The sequence below is a fragment of the Pempheris klunzingeri genome, chromosome 7 (genome assembly GCF_042242105.1).
Source record: "Pempheris klunzingeri isolate RE-2024b chromosome 7, fPemKlu1.hap1, whole genome shotgun sequence".
NCBI lineage: Eukaryota > Metazoa > Chordata > Actinopteri > Acropomatiformes > Pempheridae > Pempheris > Pempheris klunzingeri.
The window spans coordinates 3976845-3991975 of NC_092018.1; the positions used below are offsets into that span (position 1 = coordinate 3976845).

The window sequence follows — 15131 nt, forward strand, 5'->3', positions numbered from 1 at the left end:
TTTTAATAAGTGATGAGCTTCTTTAGAGGAATCTGGTGAGTTTTTATTTACTGATCGTTCACTCCCACTAACATGTTAGCATCAAGCTAACGTTGCGCAAAGCAGCAAAAATCCCAAAAGATTATTTTTGTTTTTCATTACCGTTTGCATAAAATATCTTTTAGGATTTTGTACCATGCTAATGTTTTAGCTAATGGGCGGGTGACAAACTTTATGTCACGTAGACGGTCGCAGCTACGTAGCAAAGTGTGACAATAATTTGAGCGTTAGCTGCTATCACTCAGCAGCATGTATGCTAACCTGTTAGCATGGTAATAACGGTATGATGGATGTTTCCTCTGAAGAAGCCTCTGTGCTCAGACTGTAGCGCCTCCTAGTTTTCACACACACATTACAACCTTTAACAGAGAACCACTTGCATGCAAACCAAAGCACGACATCATCATCATCATCGTCGTCTCAAAGATACATGATTTATACTGACATGATACGCTGCAGTTACAGGCTAACACTGTCCCATCATGCAACTGTTATATGAATCATTATCATGAGTTCCAGTGTCTCTTCATCCTGGTGAAGAGACACTAAAACCTTTAAATTAAGAAGCAGCAGACTTTAATAGGCGCGTCTCTAAATGTGTGTCCACATGCATATAATGTACAAACGTGTTCAGTTTATATCTGACCCATCTGATCGATTGATTGATTAATGTTTACATAACGTAACTTGTGGTCAAGCTAACCAGAGCTAACAGCAGTCTAGCTGTTGGAGTGTGGAGTCGTCTTTGTAAATTATTACCCAGGTAGCTCAAATCCAAGTCCAACTGTGCCCTGATATATGATCCCAGTGATGAGGAAACCAAACCTGAACCACCCTGAACCAGGGTGCTGAAAATGGTTCATTGATTCAAAGTGTTTTTGGGGACATCTACTGGCCAAAGTTCAGTATTACATTTATCAATAAAGGATTGAATGACCTCATGATGAAACCACTGACCACTTTAAGGCTCCACTGCTCTGAGTTTGGGCTCTGACTCTGGTCCAAAGTCGGCCTGAGTGCCACGAACTGGAGCCGATTCTCAGCCCAGTTCTGCACCCCGAAATCTGAGCCGTATGTGGGCCAGAGTCAGACCAGAGTCAGACCAGAGTCAGACCAGAGGCCCTGATAATCCCCTGAACGTCCACGCTGAGCGACATGGTGGTCGTGGTCGTCTGTTTGGGGGTTATTTTGCTGTAACCAATCAGCAATGACTGAAAGCAGGCAACTGCCCAAAAGTCTCAGGGTCAGTCTTGGTTTTGGTAATTTGATAATTATGAATTTGTTTGGGAATTTGCACCAATAAATGATGATATCCAGCTAAAGTGGGTCCGACACTATGACCTAATGATGACGCCCTGTTCCAAAATGTAGTTTTAAGACATTTTATACTGATCTCATAAGTTTGGTGGCTTTTTTTAGTCACAGTAGTTTTTCGATCAACATTTTAAGAACAAGAAGGCGATGTCCCCCATTCTCAATCGCACTGGCAAAACTCTGATTGGCCGATTGGAAACAGCCACCAGGGAGCTCAAAAACATGCCGACACTCAACCAATCTCATCAAGCTACCTGGGTAACTAGATACACCTGTGTGGGGGAAGGTTTCTGTCTAAGTTTGTCCAAACACTCCAGCTTGTTTTTTAGTTAAAATCTGTCTCTATCTGTCTGTCTGTGTTTTGGTGTTTACCCCCGTCACAGCACCATGGTGGGGATATGGTGAACCAGTGATGCCGGGTGAGGCATGGCGGTCATCTGCGGTGGGTGAGGAGGAGGTGAGTGAGCCGCATGCACCACCACGCTTCCCCCGGCGACCCCGGCGTCTCCGGTGGGCCGGTGCCTGGCGCTCTTCTGGTGCGCCCGCAGGCCGGCCAGCTGCGAGTACGCAGACTGGCAGACGTGGCACTTGTACGGGCGCTCGCCGGTGTGCAGCCGGACGTGGTTCCTCAGCGTGGACGACTGGCTGAAGCGGCGGTTGCAGAAGCGGCAGACGAACGGTTTGTCCAGAGTGTGGATGCGCATGTGGGAGCGCAGGTTGCTGCGGGAGTTGAAGCCGCGGTGGCAGATGACACAACGCATGCGACCCAGACTGACGGAGGTGGTGGAGGAGGAGGAGGAGGAGGAGGAAGAGGAGGACACAGAAGAGGCGCCTTCACAGGTGTGGAACTCATCTGGGAGGAAGAGGAGGAAGAGGAGAAATGATTCAGACTAATGTATGAATGTGGAGTTTGGTGATATCATACAGGCCTCTATATATTTAAATTATTACAGATCTGCAGATGAATTCACACATCAATAATCAATAATATTTACCAGTTTTGGTCTTCTTCGCCTGCTCTTCGTCTCCTCCTGGAATTCCAGGGATTCCCAGGAAGGTGTTGTGGGAGTTTCCGTACCAGACCAGCAGCTCCTGGTCCGGAGGGATCGTCTGAGGAGAAAAACATGGCGGTCACTCATCTCCTGCCTTTAAATCAAAACACCAAAATCTATCTATAAATCTATCAATCTGTCAATCAGTCAATCTATCTATCAATCTATGAATCTATCTATCAGCCAGCAGGGGGCGACACACACCTGAGCTCCTCTGAACTGCTGCTGACAGTAACTCAGTTTACTGCAGCAGTTAAAAACCTTAAAAACTTTTCTACTTTTCCTTCTTTGTGATTTCATCCCTCTTTATGAAGTCCTGCTTTACTGACTCTTGGATATTTGTGGAACTGATTCTGCTGTTTTTACTCCTTAATATTCAATATTGTATTAAGCACATTTACAATATAGATAATTATTATTATTGTCATATATATTAATATATTAAATCAATTAAACGTCTGCAGGATTTTCACCATCTGAGGAAAATGAAGCACCTCAGCAGACCTCAGTTAGACCTTTTAGTCCTTTTGCCTTTGACCTGGTTCTTCATAACCTGAACTGAACATCATGTCCTGTTCTACATCTCCTACATGCTGCCTCAGCAGACAGAGGTGATGCGTTCACTGACCTCCACAGCCTTGTAGAAGATGCTGCTGCCGATCTGAACCACCTCCAGGTTCTGCTCCTGCTCGTTCCTCGCGCACTTGATGTACGTCATCCAACTCCTCTGGTCCTCCTGACTGGCGTCGATGAAATACCGGACCGTCCCGTCCTCGTTAAACACCTGAGGAGAAAACACGACATATCCATTTACTCCTTCGGCTAGAAGTCAGCTAGACAGTTTGTTTCCTGGGCGGTTATTAGGGTGGTTAGTTAGCATGATAGCCAGCTAGTAAACAGTAAGCTAGTGAGTTGGTTATGGTTCAGTCTAGATAGTAACTAGATAGTGTTTAGGGTTGGTCTTAAGGTTATGACTATGGTTCGGGTTAGTGATGACAAACAACACGCACAATGAAGAAGCAACACGTTCAAATCTCACAACAGTCACAAATAAAGGTTATTGGCTATTTAGCTACATTAACCAGAGCTAATAATCAGTTAGTTGGTTACAGCTGGTTGGATAGTTACCTACAGTTCTGTCAGCTAGCCAGTTATTTATTTAATTAGCTACCTGACTGGAGACCAATCAGTCAGATAGGCAGTCTGGTGGTGATGGTAGTCAGCTAGTGTGGTAAAAACCAGCTAACCAGGTTACTTGACAAGTTTGTTAGCATGCCAGCTAGCTAGCAGTCAGTCAGTCAGTCAGTTAGTTAGTTACAGGAAGATGGCTGGTTACCTAATGTTACAGGAGTTGATTACAGATAGTTAACCAGCTAGCCATGCAGTTAGTGACTTAGTTATCTAGTTTGGTAGGTGGCCAGCTAGTTAGTGTCATATAAATCAGCTAGTCAGTCAGGCAATCTATTAATTGATTAGCTAGCAAGTTTTAGTGAGCAAGGTCATTGGTAATTCAGTCAGAAAACAAGCTGGTAGTGCAGGTAGTTGTCTTATTGTAGTTAGTTACATTGTAAGTTAAGTATTCATGGAGTAAGCTAGTTAGGTACTTAGCAAGCTAGTTAGCAAGTTTGTGGGTTCAGTAAGAAAACAAGCTAGCTGGCTAACACTGAGTCAGGTACAGGTAGCTGTCTTACCTTAGTTAGTTAGTTAGTTAGTTAGTTAGTTGGATGGCTAGCAATCATTGAGTCAGCTAGTCAGGTAGTTAGTAAGCTATGAGTCAGCATGGTGTTTGGTTAGTCAGAAAGTGAGCGGGCTAGCAGTCAGTTAGCCAGTAAGCTAGTTAGTATGATAGTTAGCTTCAGTGGCTAATTAGAGCTACAGTCAAGTGTGTAAATGTTTTGTTACTAGTCAGTCAGAAGCAGAAGCAGAGGGCCGACACCATCTGCTAGATGTCCTGTGGTCCTGAATATAAACGTACATGTTGCTAAATGTGAATGAAGAGTTGCAGTGAACTTTGTTTACCTCCCACATGAGGTTGTTGTTCTTGTACAAGTCGATGTGTTCAGGTGCGATGAGGCGTCCGGTGAACGGGCCCATCTCTGTTCCTGCTTTAATCCAGGTTTTAGAGAAAATACCCAAACCTTCTCCTGAAGCACAACAACACGACACAGAGACACACTGAAGTTAGTCAGACTCATCTATTGATCACATTCAACTGCACACACACACACACGTAGGAGCTTACATACACACAACATACACCCCTGAGATTACAGAGAGAAGAAGAATTAAAGTAAGTGTAAAGGCTAACTAACCTAACTAGTTAGGCTAACTCACATTAGTTCTTTGCAGATTTGATCCAAATAGTTAGTCTGTTTCTCGACTGACTGACATTGGACAGAAAAGTGCTTTGTAATGTCGTCTGGATTCAGGCCAGCTACCACTTATCAATACACATCTTATTTTGACAATGATGCAAATGCACAACTCACTGGTGCAATAAAAATGTAATAAAACTTCCTGCACCTGATGAGACTTTACACGACCGATTCCTCTTATTCAACTTCAGTTTAAGTGTTTTAGATCGAGCTTAAATCGCCTCAGTAACTTGAGTTTTTGCTCACTAAATAGAGACAAAGACGAGGATGTAAAAACAAACACAGGTGATGTGTCATCTCATTTAAAACACAGAAACACAGAGAGCGTGTTTTACCTGGGACTGAACTCTGGGCGATGATCACCTCGCTGGGTAAAACCAGACTGGACAACTTCTGCACCTCTGAACACAAACACAATAAAAAATACATTAATGGATTTTTACTTTTAAAGCAAGTCTGACATTGTTTTCTTCTCTTAACAAACAAAACATTGACGACTGAAATCTGAAAACTAGAATAAGGCAAAAAATACAACAACTAACAAACAAAACTAACAAAAACATTATTCCCCCGTGTTGAACTCCATTTAAATTTTTGCAGATTTAACAGCACACCATGACTGCTCAGACTATTTGGCTGCAGCCCGGTTCTGTGAGTTTTATTGGAAAAAGTCCTGATGCTCGGGATGCTGTGAGGGTGAAGTTTCCCACAAACAGTGAAAGCAGCATGAAACTGAGCTGAAAACACAGCCTTGGCAAAGAGAAAAACGGAGGTTAAATGCTCTTTTTTCTCCTTCAGTAGCCGCATTATGTCGACACAATCCCCTCCTGCTGCCCACTGAGCCGCAGAGAAGAGAAATCTTAATTCATGACCGCTTTTAGGAAGCCAGAAAATTCAAAGTGAGAGAGATTTTACGCGTAAAAATCTCTATGAAGAACTGCAGAGAAAGTTTAGGAGATTCCTGACACAATAAAAAGTAAATTAAAAGAATTGAGTTTAACATTAAAATTCAAAGGGAAACAGAGAAATGTCACAACCTGTTTCACGCTCAGGACGAAGCGTGAAACTGGTTGTGACATAAAGGAGAAAAGAGATTTAAATGGAGATAAAAGTGCTGGAAGATTATCCGAATTTAAAACTAGAAAAGAAGAAAAGAAAAACCTCATAAATGCCATCAGGAGAAACGTGAGGCGCGTCGAGAAGTTCAGCGGATTCAGTTCACACGACGGAGAAAACGGATTTAATTTCCCGCGGAGGGAAATAAACCAGAAATAATCCGTTAAAAATTAAACCAGAGGGTCAAAACAGCAGGTTCAACCTCTCGCGGCTTCTCTGAAATTATCTCTAACGAATTTCACCCCAAACGGAAACGAATTTCACAATAAAATGTCATTTAAAAAGATAAAAAAAACGTGAATAAAAGAGAGAAAAAGGCCACAAGTGAAGCTTTATTTTAGTTTATTTGAGCTTCAAAAGCGCAGACAGAAAATGTGGCAATTATTTATTAACATCAGCAAGACGTTCAAACATTTTTAGTTATTAATTAACGATCGTCACATTGCTGATTAATTGATTCATTATTTGATTTTAAGTTTTTTAATGATTTTGTAGTCTGGAGCTCAGTGGCAATCTGACCGGTAACATCAAGCAGTCTAATTGGTTATTAATAGTTTAATTGTTAAGATAATTACTGAACAATAATTGAATGAACTTTGCTTCCAAACAGCCGGGAAGATTTTAAAGATATTGGCCTCAATTAGCCGATTGGTTGATTGAATCTGAAGCTGTTTTATCTGTTTGACTTCAAATAAAAGATCTAAAAGTGATCTGAGGAATCAATTAACAGAAATAAAAGCAACTTGATTTATTTATTAGCCTGTTGTTTAGTAAGGGAACAGAATTAGTTAATTTCTTAATTAATAGTAGATTAATATTTTGAAAGCGTCTTAATGAGGGTTTAAAGAAGAATCAAGATATTTTAAGTATCCTGTTATCAGCATTAAAGGTGAACTGTCCTCCTCAGTATTTACCTGATAATGATTATGGCACTGATGAATAAACAGCAGGATTTTAAGGTGTAATTGTAGGTTATTGGTCGGTAGTTTCACATATAACAACACTTCATAGTTTATTAAAAGAAAATATAGTTTCAAAATAACCAGAAACTATTTTTGAGTAAATATAATGTTTCTCTGTGAAATGTGCAGGTGAGCAGAAGTGATGAAAAGGAGTGAATTTCTCTCTTTCTGAACCTTAGACTGACTTTATTTTAAGGGATAATTAAAGGTGCGGAAGCTCGTGAAGCTTAATTGGTTAATTGAAGTGTCGTCACTGACCTCCGGAGAAGGACTGCGCGAGCACCTCGGCGGTGAACGCGGTCTTGGGGCTCGCGCTCGGAGCGGTGCGGTCCTCGTGCTGCAGGTGATGCTGGTGCGAGTGGTGGTGGTGCTGCTCGCCCAGCACGTGTCTCCAGCGGCCGTACAGGAAGCTGTGCAGGATGTCCGAGGTGATGATGTCCGCCAGGGAGAGCGGCTGCTGCGGCTTGAAGCCCGGCTTCAGGCCCAGCGAGGAGCCGGGCAGCACGGAGCCCATGGCGGGGAAGAGGGAGCCGGGGGCCGGGTAGGAGCTGCGGCGGGAGCCGGTGTCAGGGGACCGGAGGAGACAGACTCCTCCAGGTGAACAAAACTTTTTTTTTTAATTTTTTTTTTTAGAAAAATCCAAAAAACAAAGCGTCAGAGTCTTACTGGAATAAAAGCTCCACTTGTTTTTAATTCTTCTTTTTGAATAAAAGCAACGGAAACTGAAATTTAAGGCATAAAACGGGTCCTTTAATGTCGCTGCAGGTTGTTTCTTCAAATGGTTTAAATGAAGTTAAATTCATGAAAATAAAAAAAAGTGTGATGTGTTAATAGAAGTTATGAGGAGCTGAAATAAACCTGCTGATGGCCGCAGAGTGTGTGTGGGTCTATATACACTCTGTAATGAGCTGTAATCACCTCCTACAGCAGTCTGTAAGGAGAGGAGGGAGGGGAGAGAGAGAGGGGAGGGGAGAGAGAGAGGGGGAGAGAGAGAGAGAGAGAGAGAGAGTGTGTGTGTGTGTGTGTGTGTGTGTGTGTGTGTGTCCTGCACGCGCTGTTGGCTCCGTTTACAGCTCTGGCTCGTGACACCGTAGAGACACTCAATTAGGACTTAATGAGAAAACAACAACAGAACAAACCTCAAACCAGCATTTGGAGACCTGGACCAGGTCCTGGTACTATAGTACTAGTTCTAGTCCTAGTCCTGGTCCTGGTCCTGGTCCTAATCCTGGTCCTATAGTCCTAGTCCTGGTCCTGGTCCTGGTCCTGGTCCTATCATACTAGTGGTCCTAAGCACTTTTACATCTTTCACACATCGTTCATTCAGGAGGAATCGATTCTTTCTCACACTGAAGCTGCTTCAGGAGCCGGGGATCAAACCAGCAACCTTCTCAGTGATGGACGACCCACTCTACCTCCGAGCCACAGCCTAGTTATGGTCCTGGTCCTGGTCCTGGTTCTAGTCCTGGTCCTGTAGTGCTAGTTGGATAGTTAATCTATAATAATTTATTGGTTGATTATATTTTTCAGATTAATAATAAAATAGCTAAACTAGTAAACATGAAGGTGGAAATATGAAAGTAGCCTGAAATTTAATACAAAATACAAAACTGTGCTCAAGTACTTTCTTTGTCTGTTGGTACATTCTTGTCTCACCTGGTCACCTGAACCTACCTGGGCAGGTGGGCGGGGCCATTGTGTCAATGTGTGTGTGTGTGTGTTTCAGTGGCTCCAGCAGCGTCTCCTCTTCATGTGGATCTTAAAGCTGCAGGTCTCTCAGACCTCCTCCAGGCTGGTTAATCTCAGGTGTCCTCTCTCTCTGTCTCAGGTGACATGACTGCTGCTCTCTGATTGGACGAGGGGGAGAACACCTGGCTCTGACTGGACTGGAGGCTCCGCAGGGAACTCAGGTTGCTGCTGGTTGGTCTGTTTTGCTTCCTCTGACTGTGCAGAGGCTGCAGAGGGTGGCGGACCCCGCCAGCACAGGTAGAGTTCGGTCAGGTGTTCATCAGGCGCAGCAGCATTTCCTGTTAGTACAAATTCAAGGTGCTGTGACTTTACGTCCACTCCACCACATCCTTTTCCTCCACTACATTTGTCTGACAGCACCTTTTTACATCACAACTTTTTTTTTTATACATTGAAGGACGAAATGTTCCTTTACGCGTCCTTCTTATTTAAAACCCTTTTGGATCAGCTGGAAAATGAATCGTCACAAAGCTGAAAACAGCCTGTTTTGCTGACTTTTCTTGTGTAGCGACACTACAAACACATGATGACTTCATATCCCACAATGCATTGCTGTTGATTAAACTACCCAACAGGATATAAAGTTGTTTAGAATTAACTTTTTGGGAAAAGAGTTTGATGCTTTTCTCTAAAAAAATAAACAATATTTAAAAAAAAAAAAGGTTAAAAGTCAAATGTGCAGCAGTGGAATGTGAGCTGAGGAGGAGGAGGAGGAGGGGGAGGAAGAGGAGGAGGAGGAGTGCAGTAGTGTGAGTGACAGAGCAGGAAAACAGATTAGAGGACAGATTACCAAAACAGCAGCTGCTTTCTTCATCCCTCCATTCACCCTCCTCCTCCTCCTCCTCCTGTCGTCTCTCAACAGGATTATTATTCTCTCTTTCACTCTGATCTGTATTTATGAGCTTTTAAACATTTATTGTCGACACTCGTGAACGCGACACACACACACACACACACACACACACACACACACTCCTATTGTCGTCAGTCTTTCGGTTGAAACATCAGAATGAATTTAATTTGGTTTCATGCAAAATGTTTTGCGCACAAGATGAAGAAAAAAAAAACTGGACTCGATGAAGAAAAAAAACAGATTAAAAAACAGAAACTCATATAAAGTTCAGTCCAGATGTGACTGAGTGAGTTTCTGTGTGTTAAAAATGGATTTTAAGGATCCTGAAACAGGTGAAATCTTCGATAAATGAGACATGATCGATGCTTAAAGCTGATTAGTTTCTGTGATTTGGGATTTTAAGAGCAGATTCCTCTAATTTCTTCTGAAATGATTCAACCTGTTGATGTTTCTGGATTCATGATGATGGTAATTATCAGAAAAACAGACAGAAAGACACTGCAGACACTGTTGGAATATAAGATGTGTTTATGTGCGTGTTTGAGGAAGAGGAAATTATGTTTTAATCATTTTTTCTCTTCTCTTTCTAATAAATAAGCCTCTAGGTCATTTAATATGAAATACACCAGCGTTATTATAAAGAATATAAGAATACACACACACACACACACACACACACACACATATATATATATATATATATATATATATATATATATATATATGTATATTGCCATGTTTCATGTATTTTTGGGGATGAATTTAATCATCGTGTGTTTTATTTAATCATCTACAGTTTTTTTCCCCCTCCACCGGCTTCCCCTTCACCTCTGCCGGCTTCAGAAGCTTCAGGCGGCTCGGTGAGTCCTCCAGCCGGCTCTCCACTCTCCTCCAGCGGCTTCACCCCCGGCTCTCCCCCGCCGGGCTCCCCGGAGCTCCGTGCGTAACGGATCCGTGCCAAACACGGAGGCTGCGCGCTTTTGTCTCGAGAGACAGAAGAGAAGAAAAGAGAGAAAATCCGGGAATAATGGCAGATTTGCAAATGTTTTTCAATTGATTTGACTCAATGAACGCTGGATTTTCTCTTTTTTTCTGTCTCTTTCTTTCTTTTTGAGGAGCGGAGGAGAGTTTGGCTGCAGCCGCCACGCACGCGGGCAGAGCGGGAGTTTATTAATGGAGAGCCGCGTCTTTATTGAAGGAGGACACGCTTTAATGGGCTTTTTACAACAAAAAGCCCTCAGTGAGTGTGTCCCGGTGTCCTCTCCGCCTTTATACTCGCTCTATACAGCCAATAAGAAACCACTTTAGTCCCGAAAAGACGACGGGAAGTCAGGAGGCGGAGGGAGCGGCAGGTGACTGGCACGCGTAAAGACAAGAGGACAACAGGAGGAGAGGAGAGGAGAGAGGAGAGGAGAGGAGAGGAGAAAGAGTCCAGCGGACGAGCTGCGGATGGACAGGAGGTGAATGGAGAAGAAAAAGAAGTGAGGAGGTGGAGGTGGTGGGAATGAGCCCAAATGGCGCACTAATATTGTTCCGCTAACGTGATTAAGCGCTGCGCTGCGGCCTCATTAGTATTCATGCGGGCCGGACAGACGCAGCATGTGCGCCGCTAATAATCCTCCTTTAAAAAGCCTTTTAATAATCATCAGCAGGCTGAGGGGAGAAAAGCTGTCAGCTGCTCGGGAATCAAAATCAAACGCTCCTTCTTCGCCCTTCTTGTTCAGGGCTTCTGTGTCGTTGTTTTTTCAGCAGCTTGTCTCCGTTTTCTCACCGCTCTTCATCTCCATCATCCTCATAATCTGTTTCAATTAGTCTAAAAACACAGGATGCAGGCTCGCCTGCCGGGAAGACATGTTTTATTTATCACCTTTATTTATTAATCTTTACCTCAGATATCTCCAGCGTGTGAAAAGCTGCAGGACCAAACGTGTTAAAGGATTAAAACAGAGGATTCATATTTATTTGAGGGCAGTTTATTCACAGGATGATGAGAATAATGTGTGAATTATGTAGAAATTACAAGTTAAATTATAAGTGTGCAGACAGTCCTTTATATTTTACAGAGAATATATGACTGTAATTTAAACTTTAGATTCTTATAATGATGTGATGTCAGTGAGCCAATCCGGATAAATATCACCAAATATTCTCTAGACAATAAATCAGTTGTTGGTTTCTCTATTTCTACAGTTTCTTTGCAGAGAACCAGATAAAATGTTTATTTCATGAGTTTGAGACCCAACAAACATCCTCTTTATCTATCTGACTTTGACTGATTAAATGTCTGAGGTGAGAGATGCTGAGCAGGAACATCCAGAGGTGGAGAAAACCACTCAGAGCCTTTACTGAAGTAGACGTACTAATACCACACTGTAGAAATACCACACTGAAAATGTTACTTAAGTAAAAGTATGTGAGTCTAGTCAGGAAAATACTAAAGAGTCCCCTCTGACTGTTGTACTGTCATATGTTCTATCATTAGATTATTATTATGGTTCACGTGGAGCTGATTTTGAACTATTTATTATTTGCTTGGTGAGAACCGTCGTCACAATGAGTCGTTTTGTCCAACCAACAGTCCAAAACTCAACTTTATTAAAAAAAAAACAAATTTAAAATTATCAAAATAATTAAAAGGAAAAGCAGCAAATCGTCACATCTGAGGAGCCGGAAATGTTTTTGAATGATGAATAACAAACAATTAAAGAAACAGAAACCAGTCAAAGCAAATCTTATATGTTTTACAAACAAAACACCCACTGGTTATACTGGTTATACTGGTTAGACTGGTTAGACTAGTTATGCTGGTTATGCTGGTACAGTGGCTGGTGTTACAGATCCAATGTTGTATTAAAGGACTGATTGATTGATTGATTGATTGATATATAGGTAATGTGCTGATGACTAGTGGTTCAAGACCTTTGGCCCGATAGTGGTGAGTGCTGATTATCGGCTGGTCACCAGTAGCTGGTGGCTAATGGCTGGTGGCTGCTGGTTGGTGGAACGTAGCTGGTTATGGTTGAACGTTGACCGGTGGCTGATAGATATCGGCTTGCACACATTTCATCGGTTTCAGGTTCATGAATCCTGATGAATGATGTTTTAGAACATCTTTGGCTTGGCGTCTTTCCAATGAGGACTTTGTTGCTCTTTGTGCAACATCACCTGACCTCCTCCTGTGCTCCCGCTCCAGTTACTACGCCCACTAGAGGTCACGGTGGTCGTTGTCAGCACGAGGACGAGCTGCTTCTACTAGCTGAAACATGACAGGATGTGAACTCGCTCTCTGACATCACGTCCTGTGTATGAATACATTTCCAAAACCTCTTTGGCAAACAGTAAATGAAATATTTTTTCCACCCTCATGAAATGGTTCTTCCTCTGAGGAGCAGGAATATCCACAGCAAATTTAGTTTCCTGATTAAACAGATTTTCAACTTGAAACCTCTTCTTTACTGTCCAGTGAAAAACACAAAAATTGGTGATTTTGGATTTTTCAAAAACGAACAAAAAGATTTAAATGTTACTTTGTTGGTTGAGAAAATGTTTTTTCTTAAGATAACAAACAGTTGGAAGGACGTCAGAGCAGCACGTTAGCGAACACACGTGTCACGTTCACATGTTAGACTGAGCCCACATACTTTTGGCCATTTGGTGCGGTTAATTGAGACGGACATTTTATTGCTTCTGTTGGTCCCAGAGCATCATGGGAAACATTTGGACCTGATCCAGATCACCATCACTTTAATCTTTAATCAGGTCTGAAACACACACACACACAGAGTTCATCTGTACTTACCGAGCTCCTTCCTGTACTTTATGACCACTAACACTCGAGACCGCAACACACACACACACACACACACACACACACACACACACACACACACACACACACACACACACACACACACACACACACACACACACACACACACTGCCAGTAACAGTGGTGTCGACAGCTCTTATTTCCTGTCTGATTTCTCCATCAGTCATTATCTCGTTCTTCATCCCTCCATCTTATTCCTCCTCTCCATTGTCTTCCACAATAAAAGTCCCTCTTCCTCTCCGTCTCTATCCTCTTCATCTCCTTTAATTCCAATCTCTCCATTTTGTCAAAATAAAAGCCCTGCATGCATTTCTTTAACAATAACTGTCTCGTCTGATAGATTTAATCCACCTGCAGAATATAAATACAGTCTCAGCTGCCACTAGAAACTTGGGAAGATGTTACAAGTCCCTGTTTGAGTTGGTGATGGAGGAGAGGAGTCCTGAGCACCCGGTGGGGTAACACTGATTCACTTCCTCAAATGTTAACAAGTCAGTTTACGTGATATGAAATTGTGGAACAGTTGAACGGCTCAAAAGTCGTCTGGAGAACTGGGGGAATGTTCACGGTGAAGAGTCACAGAACAGAAACTGCCATGATACATTTTAGGTGAGTTCTTATCCCCTCGGTTTATCCACAGGGGCTCATGATGCACCTGAGGCTGTTCTGGTCAGCTGTGAATGTGCAACTGTGACTCGACCTGAAGATCGAACTCTCAGAGAGGAAGAGGAGGAGGAAGAGGAGATTTCATCAGATGTAGAACTGAATATCAAATCTGATGGATTCATGTGAGTCACCTGAACACCTGAAGTCACAGAAATCCTGCAGCTCGTCTTCCTCTCTGTCTGTTCTTCATCCCTCAGTGCTGTTTCATTGATCCCCGGAGGTCGGTCAGTCAGTGTGTGTGTGTGTGTGTGTGTGTGTGTGTGATTACAGTAATGCCTTAATGACAGATGACATCACATCATCAGTCAGACCATCTGTCTCCGCTCTGGGAACATGAATAAATGATAAATCCCACTTTTCATGTCATGACATGAAGAGATGCTGTGACGGCAGCTCAGACACACTGACCCCTGAGTCAGCCTACACACACACACACACACACACACACACACACACACACACACACACACACACACACACACACACACACACACACACACACACACACACACACACACACACACACACACACACACAGTCTGTGGTGGGCAGTGTACACTCTGATGGAGGAGCTTCAATAAAGCTAAGGATATATTCTCTGTTCGCTCAAAGATCATCTCTGTCATGACGGCTTGTTATTGGTCAATGGCATAAATTCAAAGTTCACCAAAGTTGGACTGAGTTAGTCTGAAGTAATAAAAAAATGTTCAAGAAAACTGGCTCAAGACATCCTGATCTTTAAATCTGACTTCATGTTTAAAAATGCATTCATTTGCTTTCAGTGTGTTTTCTGGTGGGCAGTTAACTGACAGCAGCTGGTTAGCTTAGCTTAGCTTAGCATAAAGAGTGGAACCAGAGGGAAACAGCGAGCCTGCTCCCTGATTCACAGGTTATATCTTGTTTGTTCGACCTGTAAAATAACGTTTTCTGGAGGGATATTGTGTCGGACTGTTTCTTGGTTGGAACCAGTTGCCGGCAGCCATGAAACGGGCTGCAATGTAACCCTTTGGGGCAACTTAGCACGTCCACTAAAAGTGCTTGTTTTTGCCACTGACAGGCTCAGATTGTTATTCTAAGTGTTTGACAACATTAAAGAAAGGATCCCTACAGAGAGAGACCTGGAAGATCCTTTTTGTTTAACCACAAAAAGCTGTAATATCTCCCCCTCTCTTAAAA

General features: G+C 42.7%; 1 protein-coding gene across 1 annotated transcript; it reads right to left on the reverse strand.

Annotated features, from left to right (window-relative positions):
- Positions 1-1730: 1730 nt before the first annotated feature.
- prdm12b (PR domain containing 12b) lies at positions 1731-7372 on the reverse strand. Its single transcript, XM_070833459.1, has 6 exons — positions 7117-7372; positions 5116-5181; positions 4425-4549; positions 3034-3189; positions 2349-2463; positions 1731-2206 (listed from the first exon to the last, which is right to left on the reverse strand). Exons 1-6 carry the CDS (start codon positions 7370-7372, stop codon positions 1731-1733), a joined length of 1194 nt encoding a protein of 397 aa, XP_070689560.1.
- Between the last annotated feature and the right edge of the window lie 7759 nt (positions 7373-15131).

Excerpts from the sequence above, each read along its gene's own strand:
- prdm12b (XM_070833459.1), bottom strand. The coding sequence starts at position 7,372 with ATGGGCTCCGTGCTGCCCGGCTCCTCGCTGGGCCTGAAGCCGGGCTTC. Across the intron at positions 3,190-4,424 it reads ACAACAACCTCATGTGGGAG|GTGTTTAACGAGGACGGGAC; the intron begins GTAAACAAAGTT and ends TTTTCTCCTCAG. Across the intron at positions 2,464-3,033 it reads TCTTCTACAAGGCTGTGGAG|ACGATCCCTCCGGACCAGGA; the intron begins GTCAGTGAACGC and ends TTTTCTCCTCAG.